General features: G+C 38.7%; 1 protein-coding gene across 4 annotated transcripts in view; it reads left to right on the top strand.

Moving 5' to 3' along the window:
• Positions 1-27,165, top strand: part of ahi1 (Abelson helper integration site 1) — a 260,111-nt gene that overhangs the window by 59,850 nt on the left and 173,096 nt on the right. For all 4 annotated transcript variants that reach the window (XM_072554134.1, XM_072554114.1, XM_072554123.1 and 1 more), the window contains 7 exons: positions 7,294-7,486; positions 8,432-8,527; positions 13,672-13,857; positions 15,513-15,668; positions 16,162-16,294; positions 16,988-17,111; positions 24,339-24,568. In XM_072554134.1, the coding sequence (XP_072410235.1) occupies positions 7,294-7,486; positions 8,432-8,527; positions 13,672-13,857; positions 15,513-15,668; positions 16,162-16,294; positions 16,988-17,111; positions 24,339-24,568 (1,118 nt within the window). The remainder of the gene's footprint in view (positions 1-7,293; positions 7,487-8,431; positions 8,528-13,671; positions 13,858-15,512; positions 15,669-16,161; positions 16,295-16,987; positions 17,112-24,338; positions 24,569-27,165) is intronic.

Here is a 27,165-nt window from a genome sequence, read left to right as displayed (position 1 = left end):
TGTGTGACTCAGTAATTAGATGTGATCATTAATATCCACCAGACAAAGTCAACGGATGTATCATTTGAATGTTTCATCCAGTGAAGCAAATCAGAAAATGCAGCATTCCATCACTATTCTCTTGTACACAACTGAAACATTAAAAGTGTTGAACCCATTGCCTTCAAAGTTGACAGTACGATCTGCTAATTAGATATTATTTGTTACTGAAAATCAGTAGAATGAGGTTCATTAATATTTCCTTTCGTTACAATAGTGTGTAGTAAGTGCCGTTGTCTAAGGTAATAGTTCTGAAGGGGGTTCAAGGTCAGAGGTTGATGATACAGAATACAAGATTTGACTTCCAAGAAGCAACAAGTTTTAATCTGTATGTGAATAGAAGCCAATAGCTCTCATGCATTTTCCCCTGAGTTAAGAAGTTGCTTGACTTACTGGAATGTTGGAGTTGATATTTCATCTCATTCCACAGGTGGTTAATTGTTCACACTGTTAAAAGGTACTTATAAAAAACTGTCTTTCTACTCCTAACTATTTTTTTCTTTTCTCTCAATAAGTGTTTTCTTTCTGTATTTAAAACTAATTTCCCTAACAAGATTAGGCCTCTTGGCCCTTAGGGTCTGCGCCACCCCAACATGATTGTGTCTGATCTGATTTTAACATCGACTCTACATTTCCCCACTAATCTTATATCCCCTTACTAATCAAGAGTCTGTCTTCTCCCTTAAAAATACGAGTTTATTAATGCGAGTTTATTAAACACAATTTGGCTGTAACCCGATTAGTAAATTGTGGACGTTTTTTAATAAAGCGAATTCACGTTCGCTGTTACATCATTTCAACCCCAGCCCTTCCCTGAACAGCAAAACCCAGCCTCAGGATCAGCTCTGCAATTCATTAAACCTAGCTTGAAAGTGGGAATTGTAGTCTACATTGAGAAGGAACTTTGTTTCAAACGGTGAGGTGGGGAGGGGGGAATCTTGAGGAGGGCTGGACTTCCACATCAGCACCACATGGTCAGTTGGCTTGCGTGCTTTCTGGTGACGTGCTTTGTGAAAGGTACAGTGCTGTAGTCAGTGATTTTAGTGTTAAAGTGTTAAATCTATTCTGTTATGACATTAAAATATATGGTTTAAAGATTTACTTAGAATGGGCTATTGTTTGTTTTAGCCTAACTATTATTTTTGTTCTACTGATATTTTTGGCAGTTTGCCTTTAACCCTGTTTTTCCCCATAGGTCCCATTATTTATATTGCGTGATTTTCTATAACATGGCGTTGCACAGGAACACAATTGCCGTGTTATAGGTAAATTACCTGTATTTAAACATTCTGCATCAATTGCCTTTTTGAGGAAGGAAACTTCAAAAACACTCAACCCTCTGAAGAAAAAGTGTTCCCACCTTGTTTATCTCATGACCTCCAGTTCTAGATTCTCCCATAAGAGGAAACATCCAAGGTGAAGATCAAAAGACTCTTAAGAGTTTAAGAGCCATGAGGTTTTGCTACAGCTCTGCAAGTCCCTGGTGAAACCACACTTGAAATATTGTGTCCAGTTCTAGTCGCCCTACTATAAGAGAGATACAGAGAGGGTGCAAAGAAGATTTACCAGGATGCTGCCTGGACTGGAGGACTTGCCTTATGAAGAGAGGTTGACTAAACTCGGATTTTTCTCTCTGGAGAGAAGGAGAAAGAGGTGGCCTGATCGTGATGCAAGATAATGAGAGGAATGCATAGAGTCAATAGCCAGAGACTTTTCCCCAGGGCAGGATTGACTGGTACGAGGAGTCATAGTTTTAAGATATTAGGAGAAAGGTATAGAGGGCACGTCAGAGGAAGGTTCTTTGTGCAGAGAGTTGTGAATTCATGGAATGCATTGCCAGCAGCGGTGGTGGAAGCAGAGTCATTAGGGACATTTAAGCGACTACTAGACATGCACATGGATAGCATTGAGTTGAGGGGTGTGTAGGTTAAGTTATTTTATTTTACATTAGGATTAACCCTCGGCACAATATTGTGGGCCAGAGGGCCTGTTCTGTGCTGTACTTTTCTTTGTTCTCTGTTCTATAAGAGGTAAAAATCAGAGTGGGGTCTTTCAGCCCAACAACCTTGCTCCGCCATTCAATGAGATCATAACTGATCGGATAATCCTCAAATCGACTTTCCAGCCTTTTCCCTGTACCCCTTGATTTCCTTGGGATTTAAAAATCCGCCTGTCTCAGTCTTGAATATACTTAGCAACCCTGTCTTTATAGCCTTCAGTGGTAAAGAATTCCACAGATTCACAACCCTCAGAGAAGAAATTCCTCCTCAACTCTGCTTTAAAAGGGCACCCCCTTAATCTGAGATTATTCCTCTGGTCCTAGAGTGTCCCACAGGGAAAACTACTTTCCACATCTGCATTCTGGTTTATGTAGAAAATATCAATAGTTTGAACTCTAGAGATTGAAGTAAAATAATCCTAACAATTTAAGCTAAATTTTAATAAAGAAGCAAGTGGATTTCCAGGAATGAATACCCTTTATGTTCAAAACTGAATACCTAGTTAAATTTTTGTAAGAGATCAATTTATTTTATGTCTTAGCAGAAGCTTTCTCACTCTTCATCCCATGTCAAATTAACCTTTTCCTCATAAATATTCCAATTTGTAGAGGACTGATTGATGGTGATTAGATTATAGACATCGCTGGGAAGATTTTCCCAGGATACTAAGGAGCTAACAGTCATTCAAGGTGATCAGAATAAGGTCCTGAGATGCAGTAATGGTTCAGCCGATGTTTATAGCAGTCATCATTTTGTAAAACAGCTAAGACAATCACTGGGAATGGCTTCCCATAGTATCATCAAGCAGCTGATTGCCATTTTGACTTATCAGCAAGGTTGAATGGCATACTGTGACAGAACTTCACCAGGTGCTGAAGCGCCACCTGATGTCTGAAGGAGTGGGAGGCCATCCTCTCATGGAGGCTGTGAAGGTGACAGCCACTTCCAACATTTATGCAATTGGCTCATTCCAGGAGGTGATACTGGTCCATGTGGAATCTTGCAGTTGTGCATCAGCAAATGTATGAGGATGGTGAGCGCTGCAGTTTTGCACCTTTTCATTTCATTCCCCCATGGTGAGATCGGTGCTGCAGCCCAGCAGACTCTGAAACATACCCAAATTTTCCCTTGTACAGGGAGCTATCAATTGGACACAGGTGACACTATTACAACACTGTAGGACTCATCAACAGGAAGGGCAAGTAATCTGTGATCATTGTTACTGCTTCTTGGAGGTGTGTACCCACTATCTTGGCAGTTACCATGACTCTTACATCCTGGAGCACTGTTGTTCATCTGGTAGATTTGAGAGTCGGGTGCATTGCAAAGCTAGATATGCGGTAGAGTAAGTGATACCCACGATTACCATGTCGCACCACACCATCATTGCACAATCCCCTGACTGATGCTGACAATAAGTGCTTCTAGTAAATAAAAGGGAAGAGAGAGGTCAAAGTGACCATAGGCCCATTCGAAAATCAATCTTGAGAGATGGTTATTAGGAACAAGGAAATGCCATTGGAATTAAACAGATATTTTGCTTTAGTCTTCATTGTGGAAGATATTTTTAACATCCCATTAGTAATAAAAAATAAGGGAGAAGAATTAAGTACCATTACTGGATGATCCCCAGTAGGGAGGGATTGCCTTCAGAGCAAAGGCTAAATAGTTTGGGACTCCACTCATTAGAGTGTACAAGAATGAGAGGTGATCTCATTGAAACATATAGGATTCTTATGGGTTTGACAGACTGGATAATGAGGATGTTCCCTCTTGTGGGAGAGTCTAAGACCAGAGAACATAGTCTCAAAATAAAGTAGCAGCAATTTAAGTCTAAGATGAGGAGGAATTTCTTAGTTGAGGGTTGAATGCCTTTGGAACACTTTGTCACAGAGAATTGTGGAAGTAGAACCCTTGTGTATGTTTAAGGCTGAGATAGTTACATTTTTGATCACATGGGGAATCGAGGGTTACAGGGGAAAGGGCAGGAAAGTGGATGTGATTTAATTGGATTAATTGTCATATGTACCTATGTACAGTGGAAGGGTTTGTTTTGCACTATAGTCAGATCATAACAAACGAGGAGACACAGACCGTAGCTTACACAGAGCGAGGCATACACGTTTACGACTGCTCAGGAGGTGCACAAACGCAAGGTCAACATTAGATTGAAATTAGAGAGGTCCGTTCAGTAGTTTAATAACAGCAGGGAAGAAGCTGTTAATGGACCTGTTGATGCATGTGTTCAAACTTCTGTATCTTCTGCCTGATGGGATAGGTTAGAAGAGAGTATTATTGGGGTGGGAAGGGTCTTTGATAATGTTGACAGCCATTCTGTGGCATCAAGATGTGTAGATGGAGTTCATGGTTGGAAAGTTAGCTTCCGTGATAGTCTGGGCTGTGCACAACTTTCCGCAGTCTCTTACGTTCCTGGGCAGCACTGTTACTGTACCAAGCCATTATGCACCCAGATAGGATGCTTTGTATGGTACATCTGGAAAGGTTGGTGTGGGCCCCATGCCGAATTTCCTAAGCCTTCTGAGGAAGAAGAGGCATTGTTATGCCTTCTTGACCTCGTTGAGAAATGTCAGGTCAGACATGATCCTATTGGCGGAGCAGGTTTTGGTGGGGGGGGGGGGGGGATGCTGAGCGGCCTACTCTTGATCCTATTTCATATGATCTTATGATGCAGGGCACAAATAAAATGTTGCCAATGCCTTGATCAGGATGATAGTTGAACAGACTGTAGGAGTGGTAAAGACTCCATTGCAATCTGGCTGCTGAGGAATTGGGAGAGCAAGAGCACTGTCTAAGGTGGAAATTAAGGATGTTGGGCAGGAGAAAGCTGTCCTTGTCTGTGACAGAGTTTAGCTGGGTTGGGCACTACAAGCCAGACAGAATATCATTGTTACATACTGCAATAGTTAAGAAATAATAACAGCACATAATTATGTTGCAAAATATTTGTTGCTCATTATGCTTAAGTCTAGTTTACACTGTGGGGTGAGCTTTAGCCTTCTTCAGGGCTTATGCCCGAAACGCCAATTCTCCTGCTCCTCGGATGCTGCTTGGTTTTGTTTGTGTTTGCTTTTGCTTTCAAAAATTAAATCTGATGTTTGGATTTGTCCATTTGCTTTCGTGTATATGATGTTCCCGATCTCACATTGACAAGCTGTGAGTCAACAGAAGGCTTTGGGCAGGATGGCATTGACTTGGTGGTTGTTCAGGTAGAATGTAGCTACATACAAGTAAAGTGTGGTGTGGTGGTTAAACTGTGAGTAAGGTAAGAAAATGTGGTTAATGTAGGAGGAGTTTGCAAGTCATGCCAGCTGATTGCCATGGGCAGTGTTGTCCTGTGTCTGTGTACTGATATGCTTCCAATGAGGTGCAGTGCCGGATTGTCAATGCTTGTCAAGGTGCACAATGGCCTTTCAAAGACGGTGCAAGCACACGATGTGTCAATCTTTCAGCAGACGTCCATTGAGTGGTGAATTGTTCAGGGAGTGGTGTGCGGCAAGATTAGACCAAAATCAGATGTGACAGATGCCATGGGGGTGAGTTTGATAAGATACAGCGAAAGAAGTCACTAGGCAATGTGGCAAAAAACCCTCCAGAAGCCTCAACACAACTTGGGCTTAACCAAAAAAAAAATTAAACTATCATTGTCATAAAAACAAATCTGTTTCACTAATATCCTCTAGACAAGGAAATCTGCTGTCTTTACATCATCTGATCTATATGCAACTGCAGAGGCATGACAATGTGATTGACTCTGAACTACCCTCTGAAATGGCCTATAAGTATAGGCCTCAACCTTTTCAGCATCAAGGTACATAAGGCTGCAAAACTGAGTGGATTTCTCTTCTCCTGAGCAGATACTGTCGTCAATAATCAATGTTGAGGCTACGGAGGATATCAAAAGCATGGGCACACAAATTTTGCAATACACATGCCAATTGAAAACCACTGGCCTAAAAAGTCTCACTGTTCAGGGGCAACAAATGGATGCTCACATTCCTTGAAAGAAAAGGATAAAAAGCTTTCTTCTTTTCCAATAGCAACAATCCCACTACACTCTCACTTCTGAATCAAGAGGAGTTAAGCCCCACTCAAATATCCAAGCTGATACTCTCATTAATTCAGAGGCAATGCCGCAATCTTGGCTTTGCTGAACTGTGGTCTTATTCACCCTTACTGGTGAATAGAAAAGAACACACAACACTATTTCTATCTGACAAACGATTCAAGATTACCATTCCCTTTTAAAAATATCATTGTATAATGATTTATCACATTTCTGTTTATTGGAACATTATGGCAATGGCGTCATTTCAGAAGTGCTTAATTAACTACAAAGGGGTTTTGGATGGTTTTATGTTGTGAAAGGCCCAATGTGAATGCAAATTCTTTTACTTTTATCTTTATTCATCTCTTTTTGAAAATAATTTCCTCCCCCTTAGCTATGTACCTGACTCTATATCATTTTTATATGAATGAGCCCCAACACTCCCAAATCACATCACTGTTCACACATTGATGGCAGTGTTTTTGTCATTTACAAACAAGTTAGTTGTCCTAATTAATGCATTTCTTCTAAATGGTTGATATTTTTAATCTGGTTTCTAATAGCTTAGTACCATTGATGAGCTCATTTGTTTGTAGTTATCTGGGGTTTGGCCCTTTCCCTTTTTCTGAACAGGTGGTAACATTTTGATACCCTCCACTCATCTAGCACACTTTTGAATCCAAAAGGGTGTTTGAAAGTTTGTAGTCTGATACTTTCTGAATACGCTTAGCATTCATATCATAACTTCAAATTAACTTCTGTTTTTAATTCTTAGCTCTGATAATGTCAGAATAATACTGCTCAATTCAAATTGGTTGTACAGATTGTGTTATTGATAAGGCAAAGATCAAAAGCTGTATATCATGAAACCTATTGATTGAGACGCCTTTTTACGCTGAAAATGAAAACCTACTGGCCTCTAACTTGAAGAGTTAGTTATTTTTAAAGAAAATAACCTCTTGGACCAACAAGTTGTAGTCTGGTTTAAACAACTTTGGCTAGTGTAGGCTAAATCAATTTAAAATGTTACCATTGTGCAATGTTTAAGCCTTTGAAGCTAATATGACCAATTTGTTAAAATACTCGGATTTATTATCAAAAACATTGTTGGAATAAAAAACTCTTGAGATTTGATTCTTTAAGAATATTTCCTTCTTTATCGTCATTCCAATTGTTTTATGTTAATAGCAATCGACCTGTCACTTCATATTACGAGCAAGAGAACGTGGAACACATCCTTCCCATCATGACACAGCCATACGATTTTAGGAAAAATAAATCAGCAATTCCAGCATGGGAGGAGCAAATTATATTCAATGAGCGATTTGGTTACTTTCTTCATGAATTTATGGATTCGCCTTCTAGTCTTCTGTTCTTTGAGGTATCAAAAGATTGGGGTTTGATTCTGACACACTGATTTAATCTGTGCTGTTTCATCTTTAACTTTTTATATGCAGATGAGACCAAAGTGAATGGTATTGTATTCTTTAGAATGGGTGAGTTTTATTTTAGTGTTTTAAAACAGTTTAAATATATTCGTGCTCATCAAAATGAGAGTTAAATCTTGAGTGTAGAAATTGCAGTTGAACCAGTAATATAACCCTTTGTTTCTCATTGTTTTGCTGACTTCACTGTTCATTGTCATTAGAGATCTACAGCACGGAAACTGACCCTTCAGTCCAACACGTCCATGCCGACCAGATATCCTAACCTAATCTAGTCCCATTTGCCAGCACCTTCCTCTTCATACACCCATCCAGATGCCTTTTAAATGTGTTGTAATTGTACTAGCCTCCACCACTTCCTCTGGCAGCCCATTCTACACAAGCACTACCCTCTGCGTGAAAAAGTTGCCCCTTATGTCCCTTTGAGACCTTGCCCCTCTCACCCTGAACTTATGCCATCAAGATCTGGACTCACTCACCCCAGAGAAAATACCTAAATACCTTGTCTATTTACCCTATCCGTGGCCCTCATGATTTTATAAACCTCTATAAGTTCACCCCTCAGCCTCCAATGCTCTGGGGAGACAGCCCCAGTCTAATCAGCCTTTCCCTCCAAACCTTCCAACCGTGGCAACATCCTTGTAAATCTTTTCTGAACCCTTCCAAGTTTCGCAACATTCTTCCGATAGGATTCTATGATCCTGTAGTTACTTTGTTTTTTTCTTCTTGCATTATTGACTTGTGAACAGCAGTTTCTATAATGGCCTGGTAACAATCAGCTTTTCAGTATTTAACCTATATTTTAGAGCCACTTTGAACTAGATATCTTGTGTTTGTTTTGGTTTCTTTGCAGCTCTTATAAGGTATTTTAATATTTACAGATCCTTGAATTTGTAAGTATGGATGAAGCCAAAGCCAACTATGCAACTCAAAGTAGTGAAGGAGGTTGGCGAAAAATAGCTTGGGCATTTCTAAAGGTAATGAATTATGGATTTGGTTATATTCTGAAGCAAAGCAGGCAGCTGCCTGCAGTATTTTCAAGATCTTGGTAGATGTTTGGCTCTGATTTAGTTTGTGTAAATACAGCAATTGCTTTTCCAGTGCTATTTTTATAATTACTCACAGCTTAATTATATTTGGAATATTGCCACTTTTAGGAAAAACAAATTGTGTATGCTAAATAAAAGGGAGTATCCTCTTCGGCTGCTGAATTTGCTGCATAAGATGTTTGCTTTCTTTGCCACTCCATGGCACCATCCCAAAGGTTATCACTTCAGATGCCTGTACTCAAGATTGAGGCCATCACTGACTATCCCTGTGTATTTTCAAACTTCATATACCATCTAAGATTCCACTACTCAGTATCTGTCCTTCGACTACTAAAGACCTGAAGGATGCATTTCATTACCAGGATAGCTTGCTGTGGCCTTTAGAAATTGCTGGTGATGTCTTGGCAGCTGTGGTCAAGCCAGGAAAGTTGGTTCCAGATGACTTTGAAAAATAACCATGTAAAGGATAGCATGCTGTGACTGGGCTTGCTACTGCTCTGTCTCTCAACAGTTGGACATTCACATGTCAGTAATGACACAAGGGTTTCATCTACAAATGTTGCTTTTGATTTGACTTGTGTTGGGTTGAATCCATAATGACTCATTTCTTCCTTTTATTTCTCAGTTAATCGCTTCTTCCAAAACGTATACTCTTAAAAATCACAACGGAATGAACTCACCACTTTCCTGTGATGTTGCTGTTTGATTTGATACTGTTTTTCCAATCAGCAGTGTCCCAAAGCTGCAGCTGTAAGAACTAGGACACCCTCTCTCTTCCGTGTTGAAGCTGAAGCTGAAGTGATGCGGCCTGATCCTATGCTTCAGTATATCTCTTGTTGCATCCCTCTCTCTGAGCTCACGGATGCTCAGTTTGGGTTCTGCGAAGACAGCTCCTGACCTCATTGCAGCATTTGTTCAAAAATGAACAAAAGAGCTGAATTCTAGATGTGAGGTGAGAGTGACTGCTCTTGATATCAAGACTGCATTTGATCAAGAGTGGCATTAAGAAACCCTTGCAAAACTGAGGTCAGTGGGAATCAGGGGACAGTCTCCACTGTTTAGACTCATGCCTGGTACAAAGAAAGTGGTTTGATTGTACAGTTTCATTCATCTCAGTTCCTAGGATATCTCTTCAGGAGTTCCTCAGGGTAGAGTCCTATGCCCAACCATCTTTATCTGCATCATCAAAGGCCTTTCCTCTACTATAAGGTCAGACATGTTCACTAGTAATTGCACAAAGTTCAGTACCAATTGCAACTCCTCATATACTGAAGCAGTCCATGCCCAAATGCAACAAGATTTGGGTAATCTCCACGTTTGGGCTGACAACTGGAAGTAACATTCATACCACACAAGTGGCAGGTAAAGATCATCCTGAACAAGAGTGAATCTGACCATCTTCTCTTGATGTTTAATGGCATTACTATCATTGGATCCCCACTGTCAACATCCTGGCGGTTATTGTTGACCAAAAACCAAAATGGACTAGCCATATAAATAATGTGGCTACAAGAACAGGCCAGAGGCTATGAGTTCTACAGTGAGTAAGTTGCCTTCTGAGTCTGGGAATCCTACAGTGAGTAACTTGCCTCCTGACTCCTCAAAGCGCATTCACCTACTATAAAGTACAAGTCGAATGTGATAAAATACTTCCCACTTGCCTGGATGGGTCAGCTCTAACAACATTCCAGAAAATTGACACCAGGACTAAGCAGCTTGCTTGGCTGGCAAATAGATCTAGAAACACCCAGTGCCTCTACCATGATGCTGTGGAGCAGCAATGTATACTATTTACAAGGTGCATTGCGGAAATTTACTCGGGCTGCTTAGAGAGCACTTAGTAAACACAAGTGCATGACAGTTTAGGAGTTCAAAGGCAACAAATAAATGGGAACATCTCAATCTACAAGTTCTCCAAGCCACTCACCATCCCGACTTGGAAATTATATAGCTGTTCCTTCAGTATAACAGGGTCAGAATCCTGGTACTCTTTTCCCAGTATGGACTGCAGCTGTTAAAAAAAGGCAGTTCACCACCATGCTGTCAAGGGCAACTAACAATGGGCAATAAATGCTGGCTTAGCAATCAAAGTTCATGTCCCATGACTGAATAAAATAGAAACCTGAAAATCTGAACAAATGGATGCAAGCAAGGTTTTAAATACATTATCATAACCTGACTATTTTCGTCTAGAAATTTGTTGTCGAAGTTTAGATGCATTTTTGTTGTTTCCTGGCTAACCTGATAAATTATTGTCTTGTGATTAGATTTGTGTCTTGGTTTGTGATATCGAGGGTTATGTGGTGCACATGTAAATCAGAATCTGTGCAAATTGTGTTCTCCTACATCTGAAAGCTATTAGTGGACTACTGGGTTAGAGCCATAGAGTTTTACAGCAAGGAAAGAGGCCTTTTGGCTCATCATGTCAATATCAGTCATCAATACCTATCTACTGTAGTCCCATTTTCCAGCACTCGCCTATAGACTTGTATGCTATGATATTTCAAGTGATCATCTAAGTATGTTTTAAATATTGTGAAGGATCCTGCCAGTACCATCCTTTCAGGCAGCAAGTTTCAGATACCCACCACCCTCTGGGTGAAAATAATTCTCCTTTAAATCCACTGTAAACCCTTTCACTTTAAATTTATATCCCCTGGTTATTAATCCATCAATGAAGGGAAAGTATTACTTCCTATATACTCTATAAGTGCCCCTTATAATATTGGCCACCTCAATCAGGTCCTCCCTTGGCCTCCTCTGCTTTATAGAAAACAATCTCAGTCTATATAATCTCTCTTTATAGTTGAAATGCTCCTGTCCAGGCAACAAAATAGTGAATCTCCTCTGGACCCTGCCTGCTGAACTCACATCCTTTCTTTTGTGTGACAGCCAGAACTGGGCATAGTACTCCAGCTCTGGCCTATATAATATCTTATGCAGCTCCACAACAACCACTCTGTTTTTGTATTCAAAGCTTCGACTAATAAATACCTTCTTAACCACTTTATCCACCTATCCTGTTCCATGAAAGGATCTATGGACATACTCGTCAAGGTCCCTCTATTCTTCTACATTTCCTAGTGTCTTTCCATTTATCGCATATTCCTTTGCTTTGTTGGTCCTTTCAAATTGCAGTACTTGCACTTTTAAGGATTAAATTCCTTTGCCGTTGCTCTGCCACCTTACCAGACTGTCTATACCCTCTGTGGCCTAAGGCTTTCCTCACTATTTACTATTCTGCCAATTTTCGTGTTGTCTGCAAACTTGCTCATCAAACCTTCTCTATTCATGGTAAGATAACTAATTTACATGCAACAATAAAAACACCAGCACCAAACCGTATGCCATTGGATGCAGACACATTGATACAAAAATAACTCTCAATCACCGCGCTCTCCCTCCTGTCACTAAATCAATTTTGGATCAGATTTACCAAATTTCCCTGCATTCGATGGGTTTTGATGCAGAACCTTGTCAAAATCCTTACTGAAGTCCATGTAGACTACATCCATACATCATAGCTCTTTGAAACATTCAGTCAAGCTTGTCAGGTCTCCTGACAAAGCCACACTGACTACCCTTGATTAATCGTTGCCTCTCATAGTTCTGTACCTCAGAATCCTTGCCTGTAGTTTTCCTGTAACTGATGTTAGACTCACTGATCTGTAATTCCCAACTTTATCCTTACCACCCTTTTTGAATAAACGTACCACAGTAACTGTCCTCTAGTCCGCTGGCATCTCTCCTATGTCCAAAGAGGGTTTAAAAATTAATATTATGTTTCTTGCAATCTCCTCTTTGCCTCCCACAATGACTTGGTGACTAATCCAATTTTAAGCCTGCTAATACCTTTTCTCAATTGTAAGTTATTGAAGTATGTTATTGCCCTCTTCCTTGATCTCTGTACCTTTATTGTTCTTCTCTAACTTGAGTACGGATGTAAGGAACTCGTTTAAAACCACCTATATTTTCTGGCTCCACCTGTGGTTTGCCACTTGGCCCCACACTTTCATTGGTTATGACTTTCCCCTGATCTGCTGTACTTATGAAATGTGTTTGGGGGGCTTTCCTTTATTTTACCTGCCAGTGTTTTTTTTCATGGCCCCTTCTTTGCTTTTCTGCTTTCAATTTTAAGTAACTCCCTGCACTTTCTGTATGCCCCTAAGGCTTCTGATATTCTGAGTCGTTGATATCCACCATAAACTTCCTTTTTTCCCTTTAGTTAATCTGTACATCCACAATATTCTGGGTTCTCTGGAATTTTTGGTTCCACAGTTCACATTTTACAGGACCATGTTGGCCCTGCATTTTCACTGTTTGCTTTTTGAAAGGCTCCCATCACTTTGGTGTAAACTTTCCTACAAGCAGCTGCACCAAATCCATTTTGGTCAGAGTCTTTCATAAAATTAAAATTAGTACCCCCCCAGTTCAAAAATTTTATTTCCTTTAACTTTTATTTCCTTGTCCTTTTACTTGACTACCTTATCAAATTGTGGTCATTGTTGCCAAAATGTTTTGCCATTGACATTTCTACCACTTGCCCAGCTTTGTTCTGCAGTATTACCTACACAGACACAGATTGGCCTGAAATTCCTAAAGCTGGAAATAAACAGTCTAGGTTTTATCTGGTAAATTCCATTTCATTTGCTTGAGTGTTTAATTCTTTGTATGAGGCTTCTTCTTTCAAACTTTCTTTCTCATATTAAGGGTATGTGCTGCAAAGTTGAAGAATCCCTGACCTTCAGTGAGAAATCAGAAACTGGTGTTCTAATTGAGATCTTCAGAAAAGTTCTAAACCTTTCCTAAATGGCAGTAATTCGTTCTGAGAGAGGATTGATGACTTTATCCTGAGGCTAAGCTACACTTCTGTCAAGACAGAAATTAAAGAATGATGTTTTTCTTCTTTCCTGCAGTGGATTATATCTCTGACCGAGAGGAAGTGGAGTGGGCCCTGAGGAATTTGGGCACATTGTCTTTATGTATTCTCATATGTTTGTGATTGTTCCAATTTATTCTTCAGTTAGTATGTCCCACATATGAACATAGACTTCTCTGTTGTTGTTTCATAGCTGGTGGGTGCTAATGGAGTGTTGAATATTGATCGAAAACTGCGCCTGCAGTTATATTATCCACCTGTAAAAATCAAGAAGCTTTCCAATTCTATTGATGTGTTTGAATGGTGGAAGAAACGTCCTTGGAATCATTACCCTTCAACTTTATACGTTACAGTGAAAGGCTTAAGGCTACCTCAAAATGTGAGTGTATTTTAAAATCCTTTGAAAGGCTAAACACATTGTTGTACATTTCCTGGATATGTGAATTGCTTTTAACATTTTGATTGATAGGTATTTATTTTACGGATTGCTTTTTTTTCTCTTTCTAAAGCATTTTTAAAGATGACCTGTAAAAACCTTTCATAGCCTTTTTTTTCTTGTAGTCTGATCTGGAACATTACTTCAATAAGGATCTTAATGATGCTACTTGTCAGTAACTCTGGGATACTGATTAAGTTAACAGAATCTTAATAGCAGTTATATATTTTAGTAAAAAGCCCACTATTTTTTCTGTTGAAGACATTTGATATGGTGCAACATAACAGGCTTTTGTGGAATATTATAGGTCATAGAATAAAAAGGTTGTAGCAATGTGGATACAAAACTGATTGAGTGATAAAAAAACAGCGATTAATGGTCAATGGATATTGATCAGGATAAAGGAACATTCATGATCGATTTTGTGAACGTTCAGTGTAATGATACTTTATATATATTAATATTTGAGATCTTGGTGTGCAGGGGCAGTTTCAAAGTTTTCAGATGCCGCAAAACTTGGATGAATGTGAGGAGACATTGTAGTACTCCTGAAGGACATAAACAAGTTGCTGGAGTGGGCAGATAGGTAGCAGATGAGTTTCAATGTAGAGAGATGTGATGTGATGCATTTTGGTAGGAAGAATATTGAAAGACAATATAAAATAAGGGATATAATTTTAAGTGGGGGTGGGGGTGGGGGGGGGAGGGGTTGCAGGAGCAGACAGACCTGGCTGTAAAAGTACATAGATCATTGAAATGGCAGGACAGGTGCAGAGAGCAGTAAGTAAGGTGTGCAGTATGCTCGGCTTCATTAAGAAGAGCAAAAGGTAGTGTTGAACATGTACAAGAAACTTGTTTGACCTCAGCTGTCGTATTGTGCACAATCCTGGGTGCCACATTTTAGGAAGAAGTGAATGCATTAGCGAGAGTGCAGACATCATTTAGAAGAATGCTTCCAGGGGTAAGGAATAAGGAACTTCATTTATAAGGATATATTGAAGATGTTAACTCTGTTCTCCTTGGAGAGAAGAAGTCTAAGATGAAATATGATCGAAATTTCAAAGTCATGAGTGGGCTAGATAAAGCAGATGAGGAAAAACAGTTTTCGCTTGTAAAAGAAACAAGAACAAGAGGTTATAGATTAAAGCGATCTGCAAAAGAAGCAAGAGTGAAGTGAGGAAATAGTTTTTACTCATGTGTACTTAGGATATGAACCATACTGTCTGAAAGTATGGTGGATGTAAGTTCAATTGAGGCACTGAAGGGAGCATTGGATGATTGTTTGGATAAAAGTGATGTGCTACGCCATGGGGAAAAAGTAAAAGATTGGCTTTAGATAGTGAAGCTCATTTACTGAGCTAGTATATACATTAATGGCCAAATAATCTCCTTGTGCACTGTAACATTTTTGTGATTTGTGAACTATACATAAACGAAACATAAAAGACAGCTGAAGCAAGTCCTATTCAATAGATTTTCTAAGTTTCAACTGCGACTAGACTTCAAAAATACTCTATTGACTTTAGGATATCCTAAAGCAATGAAAAGCACAGTGTGAAATGCAAGTTCTTCTTTAAGTAGTTGTGCCTTTTAAATAGGTAAATCCCTCTGTACGTTCCATGATGGCTGTTCAACGAGAACAAGGCACTATCTCATTCAATGATCTTCAAACTGAGCTGGCACAAGGAGCTGTTTCATCAACTCTAGATTACCAGAAGTTGGATCTTTTGAAGTGGACTAGACTACCTGGACAGGTAAATTGAGCTCGCTTAATTTATGCTGTGACTGCAACAGAAATAGAACCAATCATAGAAGGTGTAAAATGGGTTATTGCCCATTTTGTACTATCACTAGGAGTCAGTTAGCTCAGTTGGTTGGATGGCTGATTTGCACTGCAGAGTGACGCCAACCGTGTGGATTCAATTCCTGCACTGGCTGAGGCTACCATGGTGGAGTCTTGTTCTTGACCTCTCCCCTCACCTGGGGTGTGCTGACCCTCAGGTTAAACTACCATCACATTTCTCTCTCTCGAAAGAGAGAGCAACCCTGTAGTCTGATAAGACTATGACACCTTTACCTTTTTATTATCACCAAAAATAAAACCTCCACTTCATTTCTAAATTTTATTAATTTTTTGTGTCATCTTTTTCCTTCTAAAGTATCCTCTTGAATGCTGCTTACATATTACCTTACTTCTCTAATGACAGTGCTGACGTATAAAATTTACGATGTGACCACTTCCTTCAGGTTTGTCGTATTCCAAACAAGCTTTTGCTATCATTTCGAGGAGGACAGACAGGATGTTACTTCATACAATTTTCTCATGATGGAAGAAATTTGGCAGCATCATGTGCTGACCGAAAAGGCCATTTTATTATGGGTGAGAATTATCAAAAGTGAAGGAAAAATAAGGGGGAATTAGTTTTTATTGTAGCATGTTATAATCATGTGCTATATTATACGTTTGACTATCAATACTTTTTGCCAGTGATCTAGGCCTGAATATCAATCAACAATTAGAAAAAACATCTACTGTTGTTCTTCAGTTATGTCGTCTTGGCTACAATTTAATCTCCTAAAAGTTTCAGGATTTAAAAATGGCACTTCGAAGCCTAAAGTTTTTAATCTTATTTTGTATGTTTACATCCACTTTCTTCTGGCATGAATGATTTTGCAAAGTCACACAGAATTCTCCAGTGTCTTTAGCAGTCATGTTGCATATACAATGCTCATGTGCTGTGCTGTGGATGTTGAGAAAAGGAAGGCCATCCAAGGTAGACACCAGCAACACTCCTACTCCAGTCCTGCGTTAACATTGTTTTCAATGTAAAAGCAAAACTTTCAAAGTGATACAAATGCCTACACTGTTACATAAAATATAAAATGATTTGTCTGCACTAAATAAGAAAGCAAAAATGCATTTCTTTCAAAATTAATTATTGTACAATTAATCGCAAAATTATTGTGCCAAAAAAGTGATGTCTTTTTCCTAAGAAATTGAAAATGTGGTTACAAATAATTGACACTGTCCAATTTGACTGACTACTTTGTGCCTTTTCATTTAATGATTTAGTTTATGAAATTCCTTCTGGGCACCTATTAGGAGAATTAAATGGACATTTTAACATTGTGTACTCTCTATGCTGGTCAAATGATGATAAAACCATTCTCTCAGCATCATCGGATGGTACAGTAAGGTTAGTGCTCATTTCAAATTAATTTCTTCTGATAGAATGGAAAAACTCCTTAAACGTACTGACTGCATCTTTTTTATTTGTTGCAATCTCTTTGCCTGTAGCTATTGACTCCGTCCCCTGCTTAGAATACCACTGATGCTGTCACCCAAAAATAGCTCACGAATGTCATCATCATTTTTCTATAAAACAATAAAGACTTGAGATTGCTGCTGCTTACTGTTTGTTTGAACTTTTGAGTGTGAAACCTGGGATTGGCACCTAATTTTTATCTCAAATCCACAACTCAGCTTTGAAATAAAAATGGTTTTCAGCAAATACTTCAACAAGGTTTAAATTCAAAGTTCGTACTTCAAACTCAGGTATACAGCTTGTTGAGTGGCAACAGAGTTTAGCTTTGTTATTGACGACTGGCATTCACACAAAGGAGGAACGAGAGTAGGCTATTCATTTCTTTGAGCCTGATCTGCTATTCAATAAGATCATGACAAAATATCTAATCTTAACCAGAACTCTACATTCCGACATATCCCTGATAATCTTTCAACATTTTGATAAGCAGTTTTATTTACTTCTGCCTTGACAAATGAACAAGGAACAAATTTGCCTTTTGAGCTTGCCCCACAGTCAATAACATCATGACTGATCTGCTTTTAACCTCAACTCCTATACAACCCAATAATCTTTCAGCCCTGAGTAATCAAGAATCTGTCTACTTCTGTCCTAAGAATATTTAAAGATTCTGCATCAACTTCTTTTTGAGAAAGAGAATTCCAAAAACTCTCAAAGTCTCTAAAGAGAAAAATATATTTCCTCAATTCTGTCTTAAATGGACAACCCCTCATTTTTAAACTGTGATCTCTAATTCTAGATTCTCCAACAAGAGGAAGCAAATTTTCCACATTCACTTGGTCAAGTTCCATCAGAATCATCTATGCTTCAATTAAGTCATTTCTGACTTTTCTAAACTCTACAGGATACAGGCCTGGCCAGTGTAGCCTTTCCTCATAAATCAGTCCTCATTTCAGGTATTAGTCTAGTAAACATTTCTCTGAACTGCTTCCAACACACTAATGTAAGTACAGTGACTGGTTCTATACACAGTGCTCCAGGTGTGATCTCACCAATACACTATATAGCGGATGCGTAATCACCCTATTCTTGCACTCAATTCTTGCAATAAAACTTCCCTGATTACTTGCTGCACCTGCATATTAACCTGCCGCAATTCATGCACTAAGACACCCAAATTTCTCTGCAACTCAGAGCTCAGTGGCATCTTACTATTTAGATAATATGCCTTTTTTTTATTCTTTCTGCCAAAGTGAACAATTTCATGCTTTTCCACATAGAGTCATACAACATTGAAACAGACCCTTCAATCCAACCAGTCCATATAGAACATAATCCCAAACTAAGCAAGTCCCACCTTCCTGCTCCTGGTCTATATCCTTCCAATTCATGTGCTTATCCAAATGTCTATTAAACGTAATTGTACCCACATCTACCACTGCCTTAGGAAGTTCATTCCACACACAAACCACCCTCTGTGTGAAAAACATGCCCCAATGTCTTTTTTAAAATGTCTCTCCTCTCACTTTAAAAATATGCCCCCGAGTCTTGAAATCTCCCATCCTTGGGAAACGACCTTTAAAAGCTACCTTTAAACCTACCTATTCCCCTCATGATTTTATAAACTTCTGTAAGGTCACCTCTCAACCTCCTATGCTCCCTCGCCTATCAAGCCTTTCTTTATAACTGAAACCTTCCCTATCCAGCAACGTCCTGGTAAATCTCTTCTGAACCTTCTTAAAGTTTAAAACATCCTTCTTATAGCTGGGCATATGATAGTCCATTTATCATTTCTTTGCCCACTCACTTAACCTACCTACATCGCTTTATAGGCTCCATATGTTCTCTTCATAACTCAGTTTCCTGCCTTTGTATCATAAGCAAATTTAACTTCCATACCTTCGGTCCGTTCATCCAAGTCATTTACATGAGTTGTAGAGTTGAGGCCCCAGCATTGTATCCTTGTGTCTTGTATACTTGCCAATATGTTATCCCCACCACCATAAGTTTAAACTTTTTTCAGAAATCTGATCAAACTTAAGTACAGGTACATCCACTGGTTCTCCTTTATCCACAGCACCAGCAACTCCTGCAAAGAGTGCCTGTAGATTAGTTAAACATGAATCTCCCTTTGACTCCTGTGAAACTATGTACCTATCAGAAGAACTTTTTCTGAGCTGTTTCTGTTGAAGAGGGGATTGTAAATCTGATGCTGATGTGTCTGCTCCATGGAAAGCAGAGTAACTAGCTTCTTTTTTTTAAGCAGACAAAAGAAGCTTAATTGGTGAAATCAGACTTGCACAGACCAAGGCTTTTAGTTTTGCTTTCAGTTGCTGAAGAGCTTGAGTTTTTGGAATTGAAGCTGATTGGTACAGCTGTCTCTCAGTTGCTAGATTCATTCAGTCAGTGTTCCTTCACCTGGACTGGAAGAGATAGCATGTGAGGGAAAGCGGTTTTGCTGAATTTGCTTTTGTCAAAGGTGTGTTTAAAAAATGCTACTGTACTGGAACAGTTGACGAATGTAGTTAAAATATATGTTATTTTGTTAAGTATTTCGATACTTAACAGTGGAAACAGGCCCTTCGGCCCAACAAGTCCACACCGACCCACCGAAGTGTAACCCACCCAGACCCATTCCCCTACATTTACCCCTTCACCTAACACTACGGGCAATTTAGCACGGCCAATTTGCCTAACCTGCACATTTTTTGGATTGTGGGAGGAAACTGGAGCACCCGGAGGAAACCCACGCAGACACGGGGAGAATGTGCAAACTCCACACAATCAGTCGCCTGAGTTGGGAATTGAATCTGGGTCTCTGGCGCTGTGAGGCAACAGTGCTAACCACTGTGCCACCGTGCCGCCCATAAAGTTTGTGTTTGTCTGTGTTTAACTGTGGTGAAGAATAAAGTGTGTTTTGCTTAAAGTCTGTTGTATGACCAGTCGAATCAAATTGGGAACAAAGTGCCTTACACTTGTTTTTAAATAAGATAAAAGTTAGGGTCCAGGCTATCTCCTTGATATGTTTTGAGGGGTTTTGATCTGGTCTATAACACTTCCTCTTTAGGTGAGGCAATGGTCTTGTGGTATTATTGCTAAACAATTAATTCAGAGACTCAGGTAATGTTCTGGGACCCAGGTTCAAATCCTGCCATGAAAATTGAATTCAGTAAATATCTGGATTAAGCATCTAATGATGACCATGAAATCATTGTCACTTGTCAGGAAAAACCCATTTGGTTTGCTGTTTTTACCTGGTCTGAGTCATATGTGACTCCAAACCCATGGCAATATTGTTGACTCTTAACTGCCCTCTGGACAATTAGGGATGGGCAATAGGTACTGACCTGTCCAGTGACGCAAACATCCCATGAATGAATTTTTTTTAAAATCTGTTGACTTTCTTTGATTACCTTGTGCCCTGTTATGTTTTTAAGAATAGCATCATTTTTCCTATGAAAGATATTTAGCTAATTTTTTGAATAAAGAGGTTACATTAGCTGTTTTGCAATCTAAAGGAACTATATTAAATTATCTAATGACCTTCACTGAATCGAATGAGTTATAGAAAATTAAAATCAAAGCATCAACTGTCTCACTTCCAACTCCGTTTAAGACCCTAAGATGAAATCATCAGGTCAATTAGCAGCTCACTTCACTAGTAATTGTAATTTTCTTGAGTTCTTCCCTCCTTCCAATTCCTGACTTTCAAGTTTATAAGAAGTAAAAAATTATCTCAAGTTCAATTTGGGAAAATTAAAGCATGACATGGATATTTATTGAGAGATTGCTTACAATTTCACTTGTATACTTTTGACTTTCAGCCAGTTTCAGGTGCATTTGCCTATATTGTTGGTATGGCAATGGTGATGTCTGGGACATTGTAAAATCCAATTATGTGTGTATGACCATGTCAGGCTGTTGCTTGTCTAGTTTTTATAGTAGCTGTCCCAATTTTGGTACAATCCTCAGTTATTAGTAAGGGGGAGAATGCAAGATTGTTCAGGAGCAAATTATTGCAGATGCTGGAAACACAAATGAAGAGTCATCTTGACTTGAAATGTGAGCTTGCTCTCTTCCGTGGATGCTATTTGACCCACTGTGATTTCCAGCATTTTTTGATTTCAATGCGCGGTTGTTAAAGCTGGGTGTGTTCTGTTTTTTGAGTAGCTAGATCAATGCTAGATGCTTTCATTCCTCATCATAGTCCTATAGTGGATTGATACTGCTGAATGACTTGTTAGTCCACTTCGAAAGGCATTTAGAGGTTGCTGTAGGCCAGAGTCACATGTGGGCCAATGAAGGTAACGACAGTAGATTTCCTTTTTTCAAAGACTTTAGATGTGTCTTTCTGACAATCGACAATCCTTTCGTGGTCACTGTCACTGAGACCAGCTACTATTTCCAAATTTATTTATTGGATTCACATTCCTCCAGCTGCCTTGGTGTAATTCAAACCTAGATTCCCAGAACATTAGCCTGGGAATCTAGATAACTGGTCCAGTGGCATTATCACCATACCATCAACCCTGCTGGTGGAATTCCAGCTGAGAATGTGTGCGCCTAGATCTTGGATGATGTGGCCTGGAAGCAATGAATGGATATTGCATACCCCGCACAGATGCATTTTCGGAAGGCAAACATATTAAATCAGTCAGGTACCTAGCCTGGTATTTCCTTCCCACCTCAAAACACACCCGATATAATGGAGGGTAGTTGCCAAAATCAGCCCATCCACCATATGTAAATAAATATTTAAGCATTATTAAAGGCTCAAGTGACCCCAGTAATATGCTACTGATTCTAAAATATGGTTGGTATGAGTTGTTTTTAAATGTGTACATGAACAAAGGTAGAGAGGAAGGAACAGTGGACACTTAATTTATGGGGTTCCCTGCTAACACTTAGCTAACCCTGGCCAATGTTTTAGTCCTCTGATTCAGCAGCTTATTTTTGTCCATTTCTTAGATCATAAGGAATGTGCACTTAGATGAGGCTTTTGGGCTGCCATGCTTGTGAAACATTATAGTAGCATAAAGCAAGTGCCTTCAGTTGGTCTCATAATTAGGGTAAGGAGGGCTAAATTCCCCTTCCTAATTACCATTTAGTTGCTCCTGTTGCAAGCTTTGGTGCAAGTTGTATGTAGATATTGGAACCTTGAGAGTTGAAGGGGTAAACATTCTTTTAAAAGAAAACTGTATCTCGCTAACTTGATAGGTTTTTGAAGAGGTGACAAATGAAGTTAGAGCAGTAAATGTTGTTAACATGGACATCAGAAAGATGTTAGGTTCCACATGATAGACTTGTTGGCAAAGTGAGATCATATAGAATCCAGGGGGACCTAGCCAATTAGATACAAAGTTGGCTTGAATGTAGAAGACAGAAGGTTGTGCTCGAGGGTTGTTTTACAGACTGAAGACCTGTGACCAGCATTGTGCTGTAAGGATTGGCGCTGGGTCCACTGCTTTTTGTAATTTATGTAAATGATTTAGATACAAATATAGGAAATATGGTTAGTATGTTTGCAGGATGAGTTATTTCAGAGTCCAATGGGTTTTTGATCAGATGGGTCAATGAAGTAAAGAGTGACAGATGGAGTTTAATTTTGATAAATATGACGTGTTGCATTTTGTTAAGGCAAACCAGGGCAGGACTTATATAGTTAATGGATTAGTGGTGCTGGAAGAGCACAGCAGTTCAGGCAACATCCAACGAGCAGCGAAATCGACGTTTCGGGCAAAAGCCCTTCATCAGGAACGTCGATTTCGCTGCTCGTTGGATGCTGCCTGAACTGCTGTGCTCTTCCAGCACCACTAATCCAGTATTTGGTTTTCAGCATCTGCAGTCATTGTTTTTACCTTATATAGTTAATGGTAGAGCCCTGGGGAATGTTGTCGAACAGAGATCCTTAGGGGTGTAGGTGCATAGTCCTTTAAAAACAAGGTGGCATTTGGCACGCTTGCCTTCATTAGTTAGTGCATTGAGTATAGGAATTGGGACATCATGTTGCGACTGTACAGGACCTTAGTGAGGCCACTTTTAATTCAATCCGGTTCTCCCTGCTATATGAAAGATGCTGATAACTTGAAAGGGTGCTGAAAAGATTTATGGGATATTGCCAGGACTGAAGCGTTTCAGCTACAGAGAGAGGCAGAATAGGCTGGGCCATTTTTTTTCCCTGGACCATCAGAGGCTGAAGGCTGACGTTTTTTAGGTTAATAAAATCATGAGGGGCAAGGATGGAATGAATAGCCAAGGTCTTTTCCTTTGGGTATGGGAATTCAAAACTAGAGGGCAAATATTAAGATAAGAGGAGAAAGAGACCTAAAGGGCAATATTTTCATGCAACGAATGGTACGTGTATGGAACAAGTTGCCAGAGGAAGTGTGGAGGCTGGTATAATTACAGCATTTAAAAGGCAACTGGATGGGTATATGAATAGGAAGGGTTTAAAGGGATATGGGACAAATGCTGTCAAATGGATCTAGATCAGTTTAGGACAGAGGTGGGGAACATTTTCATGTTGTAAGGCCGCAGTATGTTCGTAGTAATCTAATAAGGCCGCATCCAAGAAACTTCAATTATATATTCTTCAAAATTCACATTTTTAAAATTGTGGTGGTTAGTCTGTGAGGATTATTTCGTTGAATTTTCTTTTACTCTCTGGTATTTTAAATACATTTATTTTAAGATTAAAATAAAAATAATAAAAAATAAAAGATTTGTTCTGCAAAATTTGGATTCATTCAAAAGGCCATTCACAATGGCCAAGAAGGCCGCAGGTTCCCCACCCCTGGTTTAGGATATCTGGTTGGTGCGGACAAATTGGATCAAAAGTTCTGTTTCTGTACTGTGTGGCTGATACCTACTCATGTGTTTCTTATTTAACATTGTGTTATTGTAACTTAATGCTTCATCACATCTTTCCCTGAATGAGTAATTAAGAACAATTGACCTAATATAGAGATCAGCTAGAATAGCACATCAATACTATATAAAATTGTAATTTTGAATATACATTGTTGATGTAACTTGAGTAATAAAGATGTAGTTACTGGGAAAAATACACATTTTTCTTTTGAATGTTTCAATTACTTTTGCATATCGTACGATTTTTTAAAAAAAATCTGAATTAACATTTCCTGATGTTTTTTTCAGGGTTTGGAATACAGAAAACTATCAGAGTCCAGCTGAAAAGATCCTTCCACATCCTTCATTTATTTATACTGCAAAATATCATCCATTTGTACAGTACCTTGTAGTTACAGGAGGTTATGATTCCATCATCCGCGTCTGGAATATAAATGTGAATGAAGTGAATGGTCAGTTGCTTCAGGAATTTGATGGTCACAAGAGCTTCATTAACACACTGTGTTTTGATGCTGAAGGTTAGTTCATATTTACTACGTTCTCTTTCTATAACAAAAAGTTTTTTGAAAATTGTGAACCAGCAGCTTTATCATTATTCTGAAGATGTATTTTTCTATGTCTAATACACCTTGATGGTGTATAATGACGGTGGTTGTTTCAGTTATTTTGTATAATCTGATGCTACAGGAATGCTTTTAAACAACCTAAACAGTGAAACCCATTACTTAATTAATAAAAGTGCATTGTTTTCTTCTTTTAAACTTTAGTATAGTTCATCAAAACATTCATAACATGTATAATTTATCTAGCAGCAACATTTTTTTAAAATTCTGTGCTGTGTGGCTCTTTTTTGCTGTAGGTATTGGTTATTGACTCCAAATCACAAAAGTTAAATCTCACAAATGACAGTCATTTTGGGTTAAAGGATATAAATTGAAAAGTTTAGCTATTCTGATGATTTCTGGGAAGTCTTTGGGCACAGCAGGAAAATGAATATAGTGCAGAGTGTTTTTGATGAAATTCCATATTATATAGAATTGTTGAATTTATCCAAGTTGTTCCAGAATATAATTAGTAGATTTAGATTTTTCATGATTTCTCTCTCTGGCCCTGTATATATAACACCATATTTCTATTTTCAGCTGTGTCTCTATATACTTCAGGTACACATTCCTCCACAAGTTCCAAAAGACTAAAGATTTTCAATTCTAAACAGTCAGCAACATTAACACTTTCTCTGGATCTGTTCCACCAGTTTATCCCATTAGACGTAAAGATAAAGCTTCCTACATGCCTGTTAAATTTAAGTTCTTGTTATCCAAAGCTAAAGTCTTCAGTGTTGATAAATGTTCTGCCATTGTAACTTCTGAAGCTGTTATTCTGGGCCACCTTGCCTCACCTCTCACCACATCATCTCACCCTAAACTAACAGTGTCACTGGGCTTCTCTAAACTCACCTTCCTCAATATTGAGAATCTTTCTTAGAAACTTTTTCTCCCTAAAGTCTCTCCAGCTGAGAATTATAGAATCTTTGCAGTCAGTCTTCTATTCTTGGTGCAAGTCTAAGCCCTTCCGTCCCAAGAGTATATAATCATAGAAACATAGAATGCTACAAAGTAGAAGGAAGTTATTTAGCCCATCGAATTTGTACTCACTCTTTCACATGTTTAATTTTGCCGTTGAGCCAAATCTGCTGTACTTTAACAATCTCCTTTTGAAAATCCATATAAACACCAACTGGTTTCCTCACCCAGTCTCATTACTATGTTATCTGAAAGCTCTATTAAGTTAGTCCAGAGCAAATTATCTTTAACAAATTCTTAGTCACTCTCCATTAATCCATGCTTGTCCAAGTGAGTGTTATGGTTTCAAAAGCAACATTGGACTTACTGGTAGCAATTGTTAGGTTTATCCTTTTTTTTCTCTCTTTTGGCTATAATATATTTGCAATTCTGCAGTCCTCTTATCGTATTGGTCTTCAAACCTGATTCTGCTTCACTCACCACAGATAATGCTAGACCTGCTGAATGTCTCCTACATTTTCTGTTTTTACTCCTTTACCTTCTCACTTACTAACTCTCCTCTGCTTTCTCAACTTACTTTTCTTCCTTTACAGTTTGCATTACTCTATCTCCACCCAATCCTTTGAGCCTCTGCTTTCCAACCTGACTACAGCACCTAATTTTGACTCTATTGTAGGCATGGCTGGTAGGACCTGTTCGTTGACTAAAGTGGAGCACTTGGGGGAATTGCTGCCCTGTTAGAGAACATATCAATATTTTGAGTTTGTTTTAATTCTCACATCAGTCTTACCATCTGCTGCAACAAAGAGTGTTTCATTGATGAAGAAAGAAAACATTAAACAGCACTCTGTTGCCTTTATTCAAAATCTCACCATACCTGTTCAAATTGCTTTTTTTCATCCCACTTTATTGAACCATTAATCGGTGGAGAGTAACCTTGAGGCAGTACTACATTGGAAATACAGATTTTCTACAGTGGTTTTAAAAGTTCACTTCAAATTATCAAATTGCAACTAAAACCACATTCAGTATAGGCTGTTGGCATGGTTGATAAAATGCTGCTAAAGCAATAACTTCAGAAGCCTCATAAAGGCTAACACTTGTTGGAAATGCATAATCATTCTGTAACGTGTAGCTAAGAGTAAAACAAAATTCATAGTTTTTCTTAAAATAAAACAAGAAACTGCTGGACAACAACATACCTAAGACAGATTATTGAGACAGACTGAAGATTTTGGTTTGTTGTGATATTTCACCACTGATGCTATTTCTGACTCCACTAATTCTGGTGAGTGGGAGATTATTTGATGATACATTGTTGTAAATGTAAAGGCTTTTATTGTTATTTTATAAAATCCAAACTGGACACTGTGTTCATCCTTTCGGAATAATTTGTTTTTCTGAACTCAACAGTTCTTCTTGACATTCACAGTCATTATATATGCATTCTCCAGAGTGAATTAAGTAAACTTTTGTCTTTATGACTTCTCATATATCAGAACAATGAGCACCACAGCAGGTTGGGGGTGCTGTTTTTGTTGGAGCTCATTAAGTACATATGGTTGAAGAAGCAATTAGAACTCAAGAAAAAT

Source organism: Chiloscyllium punctatum, chromosome 3, assembly GCF_047496795.1.
Source record: "Chiloscyllium punctatum isolate Juve2018m chromosome 3, sChiPun1.3, whole genome shotgun sequence".
Lineage (NCBI taxonomy): Eukaryota > Metazoa > Chordata > Chondrichthyes > Orectolobiformes > Hemiscylliidae > Chiloscyllium > Chiloscyllium punctatum.
This window is presented reverse-complemented; position numbering and strand designations above follow the sequence as displayed.